Consider the following 19,492-nt stretch of genomic DNA (forward strand, 5'->3'; position numbering starts at 1 on the left):
TCCCTGGGTGGGTTCTGGACTCATTTGGCAGGACTAAAGGAAAGGAAATTAACAGGTAAGTTTAAATTTCACCTTCCTTATCATCCATGCCAGTCCAGTCCAGACCAGTAGGCTGTATCAAAGCTCCTACAGTCCAGGTGAAAGAAGCCACAATAGCTCATTGATCTCTGTTTCCAAGGCATCGCCTCTCCTAGCATGTATGCCCATACTGAGATCCTCAGAACAGGAATGAAATGGGAATAAGTGTATTGCCATGCCATTAACTTCTGGAAAGATAGCGTCTAACTCTACCTACATGGACTCCTACACCCTCATTGAGTGGGGTCACTGAGACATGCAAACTCTTGCTGGATTAGGTCAGCGTGTTCCTCACTTTGATTAGTCTTGAAATTGATGCCTTAGAAACCACTGTGTTTCAATAGGACACATTAATAGACCAAAGGCCTAGCTGAGAAGAAACTGGTCACCTACAAACATCTCAAAGATGACCTACAACAGATATGAAGTGGCCGTCCTCATCCCAGCCTACATCACCTGACTTTTTGACCCCCATAAGTGAGAAAAGACCAACAATAGTGAAACACTATCATCCAAAAAAGGAACATATTGGGCACAGAGATAACCTTTCTTTAAAATTACCAAAGGTCACCAAGGAAAATGACTTCAACAAGAAGACTCATAGATGCTACCCTATGAAGCTCATTTCCAAGTCGAGAAGATCTTCTGCAGTGAAGGACTTATGTTCTTGAATCCTTGGAAGAAAGTATCTAATGAGAGATTAGTAAAAGAGCTTCCATGCCCATTTCTCTTGCAGAAAGCCAGAACCAGTCTCTGCCCTCAGCGAGATTTGTGAGTTATGCCTTCATCCCAATCTCCTTTGATGGAAGGCCAAGATTCAAGGGATGGACCCCTCAGCAGAAAATATTGTCTCCTCTGTAACTGACCTCATAAAGGCTCCAGACTCTCAAGTTTGTTACATGGTCCTCTTTCATGTCACCGAAAACTGTAACCCCTGATATTAAGTATCTTCGCAACATATTTATTTATTTAATTTTATGTAAAAGTATTTATTGTCCACACCCTCCAATGTTCGGGGCAGGTTACAAAGTACATTCATAATTAAATAGACAGACACAAAATAATAAAATACCATAAAAGAATAAAAGTAATCTTTACATTAAATAAGTTAAAAAATAAATTAAGATAAAAGTCAATGGTAAAGAGAAATGGAAAATATAGGTGAGGATTAACAAGGTTGTGTCTCACATAGCTCCAGAAAGGCTTGCTTAAAAAGTGGTGTTTTAATGCTTTTTTTAAAATCCTTATTACTGCTTAGAAGTCTGAGAGTGGGGCCATAGGATTGGGCCTGCAATAGAAAAGGCATGTTCATGGGTCATGACTAATCTGGTAGATTTTGGGGATGGAACATGTAGGAGGAGTTGATATTTTGACCTGAGATTTATGCAAGGAATATAAAGATGAAAAGTTGTGGATAACAATGAATTGTTATTGTAGATAAGATTATGTATTATAGTCAGGGTTTTATATTGGATTCTTCATTTAATTGGTAACCAATGTAGGTTAAAAAGAACTGGAGAAATATGATCATGTAATCCTCGGATGGATAGAAAACAGGCTGCTGCATTTTGTACTAGCTGGAGTGGACGTAATGCTGATTGACGTAAACCTAGATAAAGAGAGTTACAGTAGCCCAGTAGCCTGGTTTTCTTAACAGCCAAGGCTGTAAAAGAAAATGGAAAGGATCTTCTAGGGAAGAATTCTCTGACAGAGGGAAAGGGTAAAGAAGCAACCCTGCTAACACCTTCAGAACTCTATCCAGGGTGTTGTGGAAGTGGATCTTTAGGTCGAGGTGGAGCTGACAGAAGTAGAGGCCCAACTGGAGCTTCACCAACACCAGCCCTCATTCCCCTTAGGTTGGGCCCTCGGGTGCCAGGGCTGGCTGGACTTAGGCGCGGGCCTCTGAGGAGGTGAAGGTCCGAAGCTTGGGAAATGAGCCAGGCCAGTACAGCTAGAAGCACAGTTGGACATAATCTGACAGGAAACAGGCAGCAGAGTCTGGACAAAGCAGGGGTTGGAGGCAGACAGAGTTCAATCAAAAATGAGGTACAGGCTGTGGTCAATGGCAGGCAGAGGTCAAGCAGCATTGCAGTCCAATCCAAAGTCAAAGCCAGAAGATCAATCCAAGGAAGATGATGAAAAGGAGGAAGATGAGGGACCACAGGAACATGAGGAGATGCTGAAGACAGGCGAGAGGAAGACTGACAACAGATGAGAGGATCCGGAGACAAACCAGGTGGCAGGAACCAAGGACAGAAGTCATGGACTCAGGAACACTACAGCAGAGACAGGAAGCAGGATGCAGGAATGAGAAATGCTGGCAAAGTACTTCTTCAGGAGGAGTCGACCTATTGCAGAGGTGTGGGAGAGACATTTGAGGCTTCCTTATATAGGGACCGAGTGTGACATCATTGGAAGGCACCCCGTGACTGTTCCCGCCACTGGCTCTTTAAAAGTATGAGAGTTGTGTGCATGCGCACCTAGGGCAGCCAGACGTGAAGACAGCAGGAGGAACAGCCTGGGGCCAATGAACTGCTGAGGGACGTGTCGGACTGTGCGAGCATAGGAGTGGTGCCCAGGGAAGTTGAGCCCTGAACTGGCCCTGGGAGAGAGAGCGAGCGAGCATGGCAGGCGGCCACTTCAGGAAGCTGAGGGGCCAAGCTGGCGCCAGGAGCAAGGGTAAATGTGGCGGTCCGCGGCCCTGCTGTGCAGGCCACCAAACACAACACAGGGAATATCCAGGCTTCTGGCAGAAACCCACACTGAAGACTGGAAGCCTGGTCATGGTTCTACTAGGACATTCTGCTTTTCTTTTTTGGCTGAAGAACTTGCTCATATTTGAACTTCATGGGGCTGATCTGAAATCCCCTCATAGAAGCGTACCAAGGCTACTTCTGCCAGTCCTTATACTTCATGGTCTCTGAAGTGTCAGTTAAAAACATTCATCTATATGATGATGGTGTGACCATATGAGCTGCTGCTAGGTCCTTTAGGGGAACTCCATCCCAGCCCAAATCTGACTCACTTAACCAGGTACCTGAGGGCTACTAGATTCCCTCAGGTACCCTGCATAATGTGGAAGAGGAATGGGAGAAATGGACACCGAGAATGAGGCCTTGAGCCCATGACATCAAAAGCCATAAGGTCAGCACTTTTCTCTGGAGACATGAGGGCTTCCCTATACTCTAAAGACTGGGAATGACTAATTGCTATTCAAGATAACCATCAGTCAGTATAGGGTTTTCATACCTGCATAATCCTGGACTTTCCAGCTCCACCTCAGCCCGAATAGATGTCTGACTAAAGGAAGAACAAATTTTCCTCCATAGCACAGGGAGGCCTTTACTACTTCTTGATCGACAGCACAAGGGGATAGCCTCATTGCTGTCAATAAGTGATCCAGGATAATGCATCTGAAAAATATCTGGTAGTAAGCCCTGGAGAAAATAAGAGGGAATGCCCCTGTAAATCTATGTGGGGAACACCTAAGAAAAGGTCTGTCATTCTTCTTGGGTCCACAAGTACCGAGAATTAATTGGCTCTACTAGGAGACCTGAAATAACTAGTACTATGCTCCTGACCTCTTATCAAAGACGAGACAGACCCCCAAAACCTGTGACTGAACAAACCAACCTAATATCAGTGTTCCTGAGGCTTACACTGAAAGGACAAGGAAGTCCTCCTAGTGGTATTCCACCATTCAGTGTAGAAGACGCTAACTGTTACCAAGAAGGACAAAACAGAAGCCCGCAACATAGAGGTGACTGCCCCAGCCAAATCCATTGTCCTGGAATAATTTCCCTGAGGACGAAGGAGAGCTGCCTGAGTAGGTTGGGGGCTATTTCAAAGGCTATGAGCAACCAGGAGGAGCTTCTGATAAGCACCACTAAGTAGACTCAGAACTTTGATCCCTAAACTTCCAGGACCACTCCACAAGATAGTTCTCTTAGAAAGGATGAAACTGTACAACTAGGCAGAGATTGCAATGGCCATCGCTCTGTGGGGGTTCCCAAATCCATACACTCTGTGGCCCCATCTTGAACTAGCACTGACCAGGTCAGATGTGTGATCTGACCAAAAGGAGCTTCCAGCATCACTTACCTCCACAATGCACAACTCACCAGCTGTGAACACAGTCAGGAGTTGTTGGTCCCTGTGTAGGAAGGTTTAAGACCTTCCACCTCTGTACATCATTACCTGTGGGAAAGGTCACCAAGCCCTCCACCGAGAGATGTTGGACCCAATGCAGGAGGATTTGAGTCACAAAGCCATTTTACCTAGCATTCTGGGGAGAGAGACTAGAGAAAAAGAAATAAAACGATTGTTATATAGAGCCTCACGCTTTCTATCTTGGGGATCCCTGAACATTTTGCTTTTCTTCACCAACTCTGATATTAAAAGATGAAGACAACTCCTCTCACCCTCCCTTCCTCCCACAGTGATCCAATACCCTACCCTTCTCTTCCCTGGGAAGATAATATAAATCTTTGATAGTTTTGTTCACCTTAAAGCTGGAATTAGGTGTCCCACACTGAAGAGATCCTATCTTCAACAATTGGATGAAGGGGGAAACCCTCATGGGGGAGGGGCCTGTGAGCACCCAGGAATATGGGATCCCCCTACAGATTGCTCCTCCGAGTGCTGAATTAAGAGTCACTAGCTCCTATCCTGAACAGCCTCCCCACTAAGGCATTTTTGCCATTTCTGAAGAGGCACAGCTATCTTCTCCTCTTGTCTTGCTGATTACCTAGAACTGTTCCAGCCAGGAGAGGGCTCCAGTACCCTTAATATTGACAAGGCCAACCTTAGGTTCTTCCAAGTGGGAACACGAATACTGGCTGGGAAGCACTCAAGAAGGAATAAAGAGGTGCGGCCTAAGCAGAACCACCCCTGGCTGCAGTCATTTTCAGCTGCACAAGCTTATAATTTGGACTTAAAAGCCCTCTAGGGAGCCTCCTTTGTGTAGAGGGGAGGACAGCCAGTTCTATAGGCTGGTCCCTCAATCATTCCACTAGCAGAGAGGGCGGGAGAGAGGAACTCCAACATGCTTGGAAGGTCACCTGCTGCAGTAATAACTCCAGAGCAAACTGGAGCGGTGCAGACTCTTCCGGGATCTGAGGACAAATCTGTCGGCCCCCCCATGGAACTCCATTCGACTACCAGAGGGAAGAGAGAGAGGTAAAGAGCCTGGCTTGCTTGACATTTATATAATTATCTTTTCTTTTTTTTTTTGCTCAAAGTAACAGTAAAATGGCTGCTAATCCTGCCAAAAAGGGCACACTTACCAGGGCCTGTTCTATGTGCATCATAACACTGCACTCCTCCATAGGGGCTAGGGCTTGAACTAGGGAACCCACCCATTTCTTCTTGTGGCAGGGTGTGTCCTTCCTGCCTGACAGCTGCCTGCTCATAAGCCAGGCAGAATGCACCGGCTGACATGTTGAGTGGTTGTGACTTACCTGTGGTGCTTCACTTCCCTTTTTTTTTTTCCCCCACACAGAAACTGTAAGCCAGAGGGAGCCCCTGACCGAGTCCAAATCTGGCCCAGCATCATAGGAGACTGGAAGGCAGTTCAGGGAAGAGGTTGTGCTGCAAGCCTTTTTTTTTTTTCTTAACCTTTTAGGCACCTGCTCTACCAAGGAATTTAGTTCAAAGACTGTTCCCTAGGAGCCTCCTGGACCCACTATGGGAACAAAGTCACTAGGGCCCACCTGATACTTGACCCATTGGTGCAGGAACTCAGATCCCAACTGAGTCGGTTAACCCGGGGGAAGGGAGAATCAGTCCAACAGGACCCTTGCCTGGAGCACCCCCAGGACTCAGCCTAAGCTCCACCAGAAACCTGGGTCAAGAGCGACCTACTTGTAGCTGCAGCAGCAGGCCACATGTCTGCACCATCTGCTGGAGACAGAGCAATACTGAAGCGTGGAAGGCAGCACCGGATCTTTTAAGGAATAGTGAAGCCAGCTTTGAGCTTTTTCTTTCTATCTCTGCTGGCGGGAGGACATTTTATCTGGACTGGTCTGGCATGCATAAGGAAAGGAACTGGTTAACTCATCATCATTTATTAATGCTGTGGCTCATATATTTTTAACACTCTCAGTATTACAGAAAAGGGGTGTATCATGGAGATCTATCTGCTATAGATGTCATACTCTGTTTACCAACAGTCATTACATTTTCCTGTCATGTAAAGACCCAGCCTCCCTCAGGGTAAAACGAAGATCTTTTGCTGCAAATACAAAACTAAGACCAAATACTTACAAAATTTGTGCAGAGCAGCCAATTCATGCTATAGCTTGCTCAGCCTCACCCACTGAATCTAGTGGAGAGTCCGCCAAATGCCATTCCATTATCTGTCACAGCAAAATCCTGAGGAGGGGCTAACATTTCATGTTTCATTATACATCCCAAAGGTCCAACAAGAGCTGGATCACATCTAAAGAAGCAGCTTGTGAGGTCTTAAGAAGCTCATGGACTATAACACCTTTCTTGCTGGTTCAATCATAGGTGTTGCAGCTGAACGATCTCAGTGATCTCCAGGCCCAAAAGGCCAACTAACACTCTCCACGTTCCAATGTACAAACTACTGTCTTCTAAAAGTTTTATGTTTAGAGACAGGCAATAAAATCAGAACCATCTAAGTCATCCCGACACTAAACAAGCAAACAAGGTGAAGGATAAAGGCCCAACCTGGGCAAAGATAAAAACCTGTCCATCACTCTCCTGCAATTAAGACACGAATAAAGGAATTTCTTAGAATTTCTGAAATGACTGCAAAATGTTTTCTATGGTGTCTCAGAAGACAAGCTGTACCGTGAATATGGAAACCCTTTACGCTGTCATCAAGGTAAATAGCTTCCAATATTTTCCGCAGAAAAATGTAACTCAGAGTTTAGGGAAAAGTGTCATAAACTGGCATCAGATCTGGGCGATTGGCCGCTTATGGGTCCCATATAGTTTGCACACATAACCTGAGGTTTATGCTCCATTAGAAGGAGCACAGAGCTTTAGAATATGTAATATGCATTATACAACAGGAACGACACACTTAGGGTTGTTTATTGGTAGAGGTAATGAGCATGTACACAGCCTGGAGGATTACAGTGCTCAGCTCTACACGGTGTCTCCACCCCAGGGTGTGCTCCATCTCAGAATAGCACACACAACCTCTTCTCTAATTGCTTAACTGTATCATTCATATTTGTGACTCCATTTTACATAAGCAAAGGATCCGATCTCATGTGTGTCACGTTTGCAAAAAGTAGCTATTTGATTTGACTAGTTGGGTTGGCCCATTATTTCTCGAGTGTAAAGAGCTATGAAAAGAAAGACCTGCAGAATAACTGAAGGCAATTTGCTTGGGCACATATACAGGATGGAGAGAAGGCCCTTGGGACTGCCATCATCGCTGGATGTGATACTTCCTGCTCAGAGATCATGTGGGTGCCATACTACAAGATCTGGAGAAGTCAGGGCTAGAAGCTGTGATGCTGCCACTGTTTGGGAACAAGAAGAGATGCTGCCCAAAACAATCATAAAACGTAGGTGACATCAAAGGACTTTCCGTTTTGCCTTCCGTGATTTTAGACTGACTAAACGTCATGATTCACCTTTCCCATTTTATGATCTCACCTTGCAGCCAGGAGATGAGACTCCCTCTTGATTATTACAGGCACGTGCCACACTCACCTTTGTAAGGAAGTGTTTGTCCTGGATGCCAATATCTCTACCTGCTGGAAAAGACCTAACATGCAGCACGTGCTACACAGTACCACATGCGCCAACAGCTGGCTCTTTCCTGTGGTGTCCAAGCCAGCCTGCTATGGAGATGGGGGAAGCGGGCAGGAGCAACACGGCTTCCTTGACTTCTGACTGCCTGCTGAGCAAACCTATAGCCTGCCTCTTTGGATCCTTTTCGTGATGCTCAGAAAAGACAAATGCAAAAGACCAAGGTGGGGGAGGGGGAGGGGACAGTGAATTCTCTAGGCAAAATGACAAATAAAATGACTTTTAGATAAACAGGAAAAAGGACAATACCATCCCAGTAAGCCAGTCATCCCTGGGGCCAATGGGCTGCTAACAATATAAAGATATTTGTTCCCTATGGCCACAGTCAGTGTGCTGTAAAAAGAGAAAAGCTTTCCACAGACAAAGCTTTCTGAAAGGCTACCGACATTATTAAGCAGCGGAGAGCTTATTTATATTTCTCTTCCCATATTAAATGTTTCAGAGACTATATTGTACTACTCTAGGTCCCCTTGTTGCTCGGTTACAAGCATTAAGCAAACAGTGCTGGATATTTTGCCAAAGGAGAGCACATAGATGCCTAGGAAATGAATCACGCGCTGGAAGAGGGTTTGAAGACCCTTTAGTCATAATGTCATGTACAGTGGAAAAGGAAACTCTGAGCACATTATCCCGAGCTTGCTGTTTCTTAACCCTCACTTTCAGAACACAAAATGCTTTCCGGGGAGTTCAAACCCCAGGGACAGAGATCGTGACACCCCCTTTCTCTCTAATCGCTATTTGAAAAGGAGAGACGGTGAAGCTGGATTCTCTGCATGCTGGGCTGTCTTACTGGGACAAACATAGGAATCAGCCAGAGATGCTGCACAGAGACTTCTGAGAGCACAAAGATTCAGACCTCTCAGCCTTGCGTGAGATTGTTTTTTACGTCAGCAGTTTTTCCAGCTGTACGCTCACCGGCGTGTGTCTGCGTCTGGACAGGGCCTCAGAAGCTGCATAGTGCAGATCTGCCTGTAGCACAGGAGCTTCTTCTCAATGCGCATAATATTTCCACTGATTTCTCCAGCTCGCCTTCTTTCTGTGGCTGTGGCCCAGTGATCAGAGACAAGGAATGGCAACCAGAGGTCAGAATCCGTGAGCGCGTTGAAATCGGAGCTCAGGGCCCAGAAAGCAATGGGAGCTCAGGGCGCAGAAAGCAACGGGACCACAGCTAATTGAAGCAGGCTGAGAATGTTACCCCCTTCAATTTCACTGTGGCTCGTCCGTAGAAAGCAAAGCTCCACTTCCAGCACCCAAGCGAGCAGATAGCAGGGCACATTCGTCCACTCTCTTCAAGTGGAAGTGGAAGTTTTTTTAACAGTAAATTGTTTATTTTTTTTTAAATGGGTGTTCCTCTATAAACAAACCCTCTGGTAGTATGCTTTGGTTATAAGAAACTGAAGCCATGTCCCCTTGTGGCAGACGGTGCAGACAGCTTGTTGTTTTGCATCTAAGTTGCCAGTGCTTATGCTCTCGCCTATTTTCATCATTTGGGCCTGCTTTCCATTATTTGAAGGATGCCCTTTTAGCTTTAACTACCTCCTTTATCTCACCATTAAATCATGTTGGCAGTCGTTTGGTCTTTCTTTAACCTGTTTTTAATGCACACGTTTTTTCCTATCAAAGCTGATGAGTCTCCCCTCCGAGGGGCCTGGAAGAGCACAGGAGCGCTGTGGAGGTGGCACGTTCAAGCCTAAGGAGGCTAGGAAGTCGGCTACCACTCCCACAACTCCTGCCGGCTAATGGGAGTGACACGGATGGTAAGTCTTGAAGAAGATTTCCCTCTCTCAGATAGGAAGCGTGCAGAGGGAGAAAAAATGAGGGATTAAAAAAATATATAGAAAAAGCCAGTACGCTGCAGCCTACTAAATCAGGTGTGATTGAATATAATCAAAGCATTCGCTGGGGGAAGGGGAGAAGAAATAACGATTTCTTTGTCCTTTAGACAAAATTAACAGGATGTTTGGGTTAGGAGGGGGGGGGGGGGGGGGGTAGGTTGTAACTGACATTAAAAATGTTCCTGTCATGAAGAAGAAAAAGGAACCCATTCAGTCTTTATTCAATTCAGTTTATTCATTACCACTTGACTTCTACCATGGCCTCACTCTCTATTCTAAAGTAATGAGAAAAAGTACATGAGCAGTTTTATGAATATAATCTGCAGCTGGAATAAAGTCGTGCAGGCTTCTCAGGCCCTGTACATGTTTCTGTGCTTTCACTTTCTAAACCTGATCTTGCCTTGGAAGACAATAACTAACTACTTAACTGCTCCACTCCTGCCTTTGGCACCAAGGATGTAGGAAAGTAATAGCTGGCACCACTGCCTTTTTTTATTTGTCCCCTCAAGGTAAACTGTCGAACATTCCTGGAATTCCAATAACGCTGCAGCCTACTCCACATGCTACAGTTACGCCAGCACGGGATCCAGTGGCTCGTTGAAGGCCCCAGCGTCTGAGGATGACACAGACACACACACACACACACACACACACACACACACACACCCGCTGCAGTGACAGCTCACAGGCATAAACCAAAACGCGGAACTTGTCATCCGACGGAACCAACTCATCCAATGCCATCAGGAACAAAATTCACCTTTCAGTGGGAGTTTCCACGGTGACTCATTTCAATCCTTTTGCCAACACTGCAACTTATCTTTATAGCGCTCCTGAATATAAGCTGAACCATGATAAGTCTCTGTCCCAGAGAGGAAACAGGAAAGAAGATGTCTTGTCAGTGGCAGGGCCGGACTTAAGCTTATGGTGTCTGTAAGTAGAGGCCCAGGAAGTTACAGAATTTGCTTCCCCTTTGCTCAGGCTTATGCTGCCTATGCCTAAATCCAGCCCTGGCAGAGGGAGATGAGGGATTTCAATTCTGGTTTTCCTGGTTCCCAATCCATTCTTCTAACCATTTCTCCACCAGGAGGATTATTTATATAACCACAAATATTTCTGGTCTCAGCTCACACAGCAGCTTTAGTGAATTCCCTGATTGTTCTCTGCAGTATCATTTAACACCCCATCAACAGATTTTATGGAAGGGAAGGGTCTGAGAGTTCAATCATGAAAAGCAACTGCGACCTTTCCTAACGAATGAGATGTAAAACAGAAAGGTCTTTCAAAGCTGCAGTGCCACCTGCCTACGACAAAATTAAATCAAAATTGGCTATGAATGGGCAGAATCCAATGGTTCATGTTGCAGGGCTGTGCATCACGACCTGCAAAGAATCCAACTCACTTCCTTTTGCAAGAAGGGGGAAGGGATTTGGCCTCAGATCTCCCCCTCTCTCTATCCACTGGGGCCAGCTTGTCTTGGGTGTGCCACAGAGGTGATGCGCTCATGACCAAAGAGGAAAAGAGGGAGGGGGATGGCAGCCCCTGATGGCCAAAAAGGTGATGCTGAGGATGTACTTTGGATGAACCACCCCTCAGTCCATGGGCCAGCCGAGGTTCCCAAGCGCCACCCAGACATGCTGTCTGGAGAGAGTGTTTAAAGATGGATGGGGAAAAACACAAAAACAATATCCTGCCCTGAGTAGGAAAATACAGCAAGGGTGCAGAACCTCTCGGATAATATATTTTCTAAAGTGATCCCAGTTTGAAAAATATTAAGAACTTAAAAAGAATTAGCGGAAGCCAAGTGACACCTTGTTCTTGGTTTTTCTCTTCCTCTTCTTTGGTTAGATTTTGTTAGTTTTTTTTCTATTTTCCAGATCACTTAAGAACACAAGAATTACCATACTGGGTCAGACCAAGGGTCCATCAAGCTCAATATCATGTTTCCAACAGTGGCCAATCCAAGTCACAAGTACCTGGCAAGTACCCAAACATTAGATAAATCACAAGCTACTATTGCTTATTAATTAATAGCAGTTTATGGATTTTTCCTCTAGGAATTTATCCAAACCTTTTTTAAACCCAGTTACACTAACTGCTGTAACCAAATCCTCTGGGAATGAATTAACTATGCCCTGAGTGAAAAAGAATTTTCTTTGATTTGTTTAAATGAGCTACTTACTAACTTCATGGAGTTTCCCCCTAGTCCTTCTATTATCTGAAAGAGTAAATACTAGATTTACATTAACTTTTTCAAGTCCTTTCATGATTTTGTAGCCCTTTATCATAACACTCCTCAGTCATCTCTTCTCCAAACTGAATAACCCTAACTTCCTTAGCTTTATTTCACAGGGCAGTCATTCCATGCCCCTTATTTTGGTCATCCTTCTCTGCACTTTCTCCAGTGCAACTGTATCTTTTTTTAAGATGCTGTGACCAGAATTGCACTCAATATTCAAGATGCGGTCTCACCATGGAGCGATACAGAGACATTATGACATCCATCATTTTATTGCCATTCCCTTCTTAATAATCAGTTTGCTGTTTGATCACCACAACACTGAGCCAACGATTTAAATGTATTATCCACTATGACGCTTACATCTCTTTCCTGAGTGGAAACTCCTAAGATAGAACCTAACATTGTGAAACCACAGCAAGAGTTATTTTTCTCTATATGAATCACTTTGCACTTGTCCATGTTAAATTTCATCTGCCATTTGGATGCTCAATCTTCCAGTCTCGCAAGGTCCTCCTGCAATTTATCACAATCCGCTTGAGATTTAACCACTCTACATAATTTTGTGTCATCCACAAGTTTGATCACCTCACTCGTTGTATCCTTTTCCAGATCATTTATAAATATATTAAAAAGCACCGGTCCAAGTACAGATCCCTGAGGTACTCCACTGTTTACCTTTTTCCACTGAGAAAACAGACCATTTACTCTACTCTCTTTTTCCTGTCTTTTAACCAGCTTGCAATCCACAAAAGGACATCACCTCCTATCCCATTACTTTTTAGTTTTCTTAGAAGCCTCTTATGTCGAACGCCTTCTGAAAATCCAAATACACCACATCTAACGGTTTACCTTTGTTCACATTATTATTTACCCTTTCAAAAAAATGTAGGAGGTTTGTGAGGCAAGACTTCCCTTGGGCATATCTATGCTGGCTGTGTCCCATTAAACCATGTCTATTTAAATGTTTTCTGATTTTATTCTTTATATCAGTTTCCACGATTTTTCCCGGCACTGAAGTCAGGCTCACCAGTCTATAGTTTCCCCGGATCACCCCTGGAGCCCTTTTTAAATATCAGGGTTACATTGGCTATCTTCTAATCTTCAGGTACAATGGATGATTTTAATGATAGGTTACAAATTAATTGAAACGTCTGAAATTTCATTTTTAGTGTTTTCAGAACCCTGGGGTGTATGCCATCTGGTCCAGGTGATATACTACCCTTCAGTTTTTCAATACGGCCTACCACATCTTCCAAATTCATCATGATTTGGTTCAGTTTACCTGAATCATCATCCAGGAAAACCTTCTCTGGAATGGGTATCTCCCCAACATCCTCTTCAGTAAACACCAAAGAAAATAAATTGTTTAATCGTTCCATGATGGCCTTATCTTCCCTCAGTGCTCCTTTAACCCCTCGATCATCTAATGGTCCAACCGACTCCCTCGCAGGCTCTCTGCTTCAGATATATTTTTACCTCTATGGCCAACTTCTTTTCAAATTCTCTCTTAGCCTGTCTTATCAATGTCTTACAGTTAACTTGCCAATGCTTATGCTTAATCCTATTTTCTTCTGATGGATCCTTCGTTCAGTTTTTGAATGAAGATCTTTTGGCTAAAACAGCCTCTTTCACCTCACTTTTTAGCCATGCTGGCAATCGTTTGACCTTCCTTCCACCTTTCTTAAAGTGAGGAATACATATGGACTGTGCTTCTAGGATGGTAATTTTTAACAATGTCCATGCCTGTTGCACATTTGTTCTCTTTGTAGCTGCACCTTTCAATTTTATTTTTTTTTACTATTTTTCTCTTTTTTCCTATGGGAAAGCAAAGGGAAGAGAGTTGGATTGCTTGCATGTCGTGATACATTGTGATTCTCCAAACATCAGCCTTGGGTAGTTCTCATATTGCTTCAATAAGTGTTGTCACAGTCTACAGAGAACCCTTTTTTTCTCCAGAACATGAATGGCTGATAGAATATTCTACACTATATCAGTGTTTCCAACCCTCTTCTGGAGACACAGCTATCTAGTCTGGTTTTCAGGATAGCCATAATAAATATGCATATGATAGATTTGCATACATTGAACATCCAGTGTTTGCAAATCTCTCTCATGCATATTCATTACAGATATCCTGAAAACCCAACTGGTTAGGTTTGTCTCCAAGAGAGGGTTGGAAAACATTGCACTACATGAACAAGCAGAAAAACTCAACTCTGTGGCTGCAGATACTCCTCCTAAAATAATTCAAACACTATAAAAAGAATTATCATATGAATACCTAGAAAACAATAATAATGTTTCTACTACTTACATTTATATTTGAAGTTACCTTAATGTTGACTAGTTTTAGTTATGATCGTATTTAAAAAATTCTAATTTATTTGTTAAAAAAAAAAATTCTGCTCTAATGAAATATTTCTCCTGAGTGACAAGATAGCAAAATCCTGCCTTTGTTACAGTAAATAAGCATTTCTTAAAGTAAACAATGATTTTGTCTGGTCACAAGTTACTTTCTCCTGGCCAAAGATCGAACCGTCCCAAATCAAGTAGACCTAACTTTAATCTTCACACTAAAGTTTCATCATGCTGCTGCCATCTCCTTCAGCAACCATGAGGGCTTATATTAATCTTCTAATCAGTCTCCAGACAGCCAACTTGTTCCTGAGATTCTAGAGCAAAGCTCCAGGGAGTCTTAAGGTGTGCACTATTCTTAGGACTTCAGTTTACAAAGCAATTTGCCAAGTGAAACATTTAAAGTACTTTTCTGGAGTGGCACTCTGCTTACAGATATTTTTAAGACTTTTTTTTTTTAAATATGAAAGAACAGAACAAGATATGAATTGCACGCCAGCTGACAAACTGCAGTGCTGGAATTATTTCCAACATGAAAACAGCAACACTTGTAACCACCCATGAGTACAAGGGATTGCTGGCAATCCAGCAAACTCCTAATTCCGGTGCCACACCGGGATCATTCATGGTCTGGTTTCCATTTCTTTCCCTAGAGAAAACTACTTCCATTCTTTTCATCTGTGCAAAGTGCCTGTTTCCATCGCTCTCTCTCTCTCCCTGCCCATTACTTATGTATCAGGCACCCTTTCCATGGATAGACTTGGCTGAATTTTGGTAGAAGAGTCTCTCACTGAGCTTCCAATTCTCCTGCTAAATTCTGATCAAATTTGTCCAGGGAAAGGAATCCTGATAGAGGTGCCTGGCAGCCCATTCCTGCCAGGTCATCCCTGGCAGGATGCTTACAAGTAAGCATACACTTCTGCAGCTTGTTTTGGTGAACGTGAGGGTCTACGGATCATCCTCCAATACAAGAGAACTTCTGGCACAAGCTGGAACATGCGCCAGCCTCCTGCCATTTATGATACGTGTGTTTCAAAGCCGAGGCACTACATTACTACTTTCATTTATGCCAACACTTTTTCAATATTGTCCAGTCAACATTAACTCCACTAATCATGCATGTAGATGTTTCATGGTAATAGCTGTGCCTTATCTCCCATTCTGTAATCAACTGGGGATAATGTCAAAGTTGCAAAGTTAAATGTTTTTGAGAATGACAGAAAATGTATTTTTCCACTGGGAGAGATATTCTGTTACCATTAAACCTCTCCTTTAATCATGAAATGCCATGAACAACTGAGGTTGTATTAAAATATTTCCCTGGATCAACCATCATTAGTCTCGAGTTTCTGCATTCACTCTCAGTAAACAAACCCTTTTCCCATAATATTGAAGTGGTGTGCTCATACCTTATCACCACCACATAAGAGCAGGAAGAGTCGAACACTTTGCAAGAAAGGGGCTAATAATGTTCCTACTTCCACAGGAAAGAATATGCACTATAAAAGAATCTTCACCAATAAGTTCTAGTATCTGTGCGGCCACATGTAACCTATCAAATCTGGCATTTTGACTACAAGGAATAGGCATCCACCTTGACTGATGTAGGTGCATCCTCACATCAACCAATGTATGTGCAATAAAAGCAAAAAAATACATACGATCGGTTACAGAGACAGACCCACAGAATACATCTACCTTGTGACAGTCAACAAAAGTTTGATTTTCTTAACTCACACAAGACTCACAAGCAGCAGGAAAGCAGAAGTAGAAAATTACTCTATGGGACCCTGTGCACTAAGTATTTTCCCCATAGACATAAAATTGGAAAAACTCTTTAATATCTGGGGTACATGATTTTCATGTCATTCCAATTTATGCTATATGGATAATTTTTAAGGTGGGTAAGTAGAAAACATGTAAAGAAACAAAAAGGAATATGTACGAAAATGTTTTCAATTATTTGGTGATTAAATCTATTCTACTCAGTGCAGAAAGGAAGTCCATGTTCTGATTAAAAAAGAAAGGTCTAACTAGATAACTCAGACTGCTAAGCGGACAACTGTCAAAGCCTGGTAAACTGCTCATCTGAAAAGTTCTCTCACTCATTCCAGCTAACAGTAGGCACGAAATTCCACAGCATCCATACTTTTAGATAGAGGGGAGGCATCCCGGGAGGTGTGTTTTGGGACTGGGAGGGACTGGAAAACAACACATGCAGATTGTATTTTCCTATCTATAAAAGCCTTCCAGCAAAAATCCGTTCTCAGGAAAAGCAGTTACAAAATCCACAGGTGCTTTGTACCTCTGGACAACTTTCAAAGGGAAAATGCATGCATATTTTTCCTTTGAAAATTAAGGAAAAGGTATATGCCTAGGCAGGATGTTTGAAAATTACCCCCCTAATAATATCTGCAGAGTATCATCAATACAGTCTGGCAATGACTAGGGGAGAGGCAGCTTTCCTTGCCTGGCCACAAAATAGTCACTCTAATGTGGAACCTTCAAACAGATTCTTCCGAATAATTATGTTTTCTTCACCAAAACTGGGGCCTTGCTATAATTATAATTTCTAAAAACATAATAATTGCTTCAACATTTGACTTCCAAATATTCAAAACGTAAGTGGTCGCACATTTCGGGGTGATGACGTAAGAAAGCTCCCGGCAAGGACAGAAGGGGTGTGAGTGCAGCTTCTTGAAAAAAAGCCGACTACTGCGCAGGCGTGGTCTGCACTGCAGAAGCCGTTCAGGGTACTGTACTCTTGATACGCTTCACTTCAAGCTGGAAGCCCAGACGTTGCAGCTTCCGGGCGAGGGGAAGATGACTTACAGGCACCGGGGAGAGGGGGGAGGGGGCTACATTGCACGCTCTTGCAATCCAATGCACAACATAAGATCATCCTTCACATGCAAACTTTGCGTTTACCAACACCACCTTCAAAGTGATTACTATCCGCAGTAAAGTCCCCTCACGTTCCTACGTAAAAAAAAAAAAAAATGTGTCAAACTAACCGTCATTAAAGCATCTTGACATGAAGTTGCAACCCACTACTATGGCACAGACTGGGATGAGCTGTCAGAAATTCCACTAATGCTAGACGTGTTGCTAGTGTTACTGTGTGCAGCGACGAGTTACTTCCCGTGTACAGTGCTGAAAAATTACTGCAACGTGCTGCAGTACCAGGCTACTCTCGGAGATCGGGTTGCCCAGGAGTCACTTTTTCCTGCTGCTGCTGCTGCTGCTTCTTACCTCCTTCAGCTGCTCCAGTTCCTGCCGGACGGTCTCGAATTCCAGCTCGAGCTCATCGTACTGCTGCTTCAGCTGCTGCTTCTCGTCCAGTACCACCAGCCCGTACTCGGCCGCCTGGATCTTCTCCCGGGTAGTCTCGCCCAGCTCCTGGAACAGCCTCTTGATCTCGGTTCGAAGCCAGTCCGAGCCCGACTGCATCACTAGCTTATGGTACTCCTCCTCTTCCATCGCCAGGGACATCTTGGGAGAGAGATCTGCCCTTTCTTCCAGCCTGGAGGAGGGTATAGGACCGGGCAGCACTGCGGCACAAACCTTTCTCAACCTAAAAACAGCCGAGCCACTGGGGTTGCATTATTCACAGGCTCCGCCGGTACTTACTGATGCGACTTTTAAACTTCCCATGAAATCTGGAGGCTTTCCTTCCCTCCCTTCACTTCATCTTCTTCAACATAATTTCTCCTCACTGTCAACCGCAGCTGAAAAACTGGCTAAGAATGCAGACCGCAGAGCAATCCTGCAAGGGCTATGACAACGCGCACCGCCGGGGCATCATGGGAGTTGTAGTTTACTCGGGAGGATTAATTAAGTTTGCCAGTCGGTCGAAGGACTACAATTTCCGACGTTCACCAAGCAAGGGCGGAACGTAGCCCTGCCCTGCTGAAGGAATTCTAAGCAAAGCCTGGCAGACTACTCACTCCATGTTAGAATGTTTCATTTGGTTCCAACTTTCACTTCTTATACTGACGCCTGCAGGAAAAGTTAAGACAGTGACTCCTGTACAGATAATGCAGAGATAATATGATTTTAGAGCTTGCTACAAACTGAAATGTTTTGTTTTTAATGTCGTCACAAACGGGTCCATGATTGTGCCCCACTGAAATCGATGAACTAAACCCGATTTATCTCGTGTTGTATGTGTAATGCACTGAAGCTGTTTGCTATTGCTGCACATAGTTGTATTTTAATCTGATCTGAAAAATTCCTTGTTCACAATTCTGAAAATATAAACATGATTTTTGGAAGTCCAAATAATAAGGCCCTATATTTTAAATTAAAAAGAACTGTTTGGGAAAATTTATTTATTTATTTATTTATTTAATTAACAGCTTTTAATATACCGGTGTTCGTGCAAGCACATCACGCCGGTTTACAATAAACTTGAGAAAGGAGGAAATTACAAAAAACAGGGAGTGGGGGATGGAGCAGGAGCGAAAAAGGGGGGGGGGGAGAGAGAGGGAGAAAGGTAAAAGGAGGAAAGACAGCAGCTGAGAAAGGTAAAGGGAACATAGCAGTATTTACATGAGAGGTTGCTTAACGGGGTTAAACATTGTTGCTTAATTACAGCGGTTAAAGAAGGATAAATAGATTGTATAGAGGATATATATGGAAGCTTAATTACAACAGTTATGGTAGGTTATATTGATAACTTATTTAAACAATTAAACACATATATGTAAAATATTAGCTTATTTACAGCAGTTAAAGCAGGTAATAAAAGGTAGCTTAATTTAAGGTTTTTAACACAGGTTGTATGTTTTAACTTGGGTTACAGTGGAGCACGGTAACTAGGTAGCGAAGAAGTGAGTGGTGGGCGGGGGGGGGGTATGGTAATTGCTTCTACACTCACAATTTTTGAGAGGCTTGAAGAAGAGATGGAGAGGAGACATGATAGAGGTCCATAAAATAATGAGTGAAATGGAACAGGTAAATGCAAATCAGCTGTTTGTTGCGGTCTCCACCGCTTCCCCTCTACCCGCTCTGCACTGCGCTTACCTACAGTGCTGGAAACGCCGCTTCCGCGGCTCTGCCGACCCTTCAGGACGTCCGCCATTACCGGCTCGTCTCCCTGCCGCCGCGCGCGCGTGAGGACGCGCACTATGGACGCACAGCCGCCGGAAGTCTGGCCCCGCCCGGGTTAACGACGCCACGCCCCAAGCCC

The 19,492-nt window shown here is 43.8% G+C and overlaps 1 protein-coding gene across 1 annotated transcript in view; it reads right to left on the bottom strand.

Moving 5' to 3' along the window:
* Positions 1-18,063, bottom strand: part of BICD2 (BICD cargo adaptor 2) — a 223,436-nt gene extending 205,373 nt beyond the window's left edge. The window contains 1 exon segment of the mRNA XM_029600869.1: positions 17,554-18,063. Coding sequence (XP_029456729.1) covers positions 17,554-17,793 — 240 coding nt within the window. The 5' untranslated portion in view covers positions 17,794-18,063.
* Positions 18,064-19,492: the final 1,429 nt, after the last annotated feature.

Source organism: Rhinatrema bivittatum, chromosome 4 (assembly GCF_901001135.1).
Source record: "Rhinatrema bivittatum chromosome 4, aRhiBiv1.1, whole genome shotgun sequence".
In the NCBI taxonomy this organism is placed as follows: domain Eukaryota; kingdom Metazoa; phylum Chordata; class Amphibia; order Gymnophiona; family Rhinatrematidae; genus Rhinatrema; species Rhinatrema bivittatum.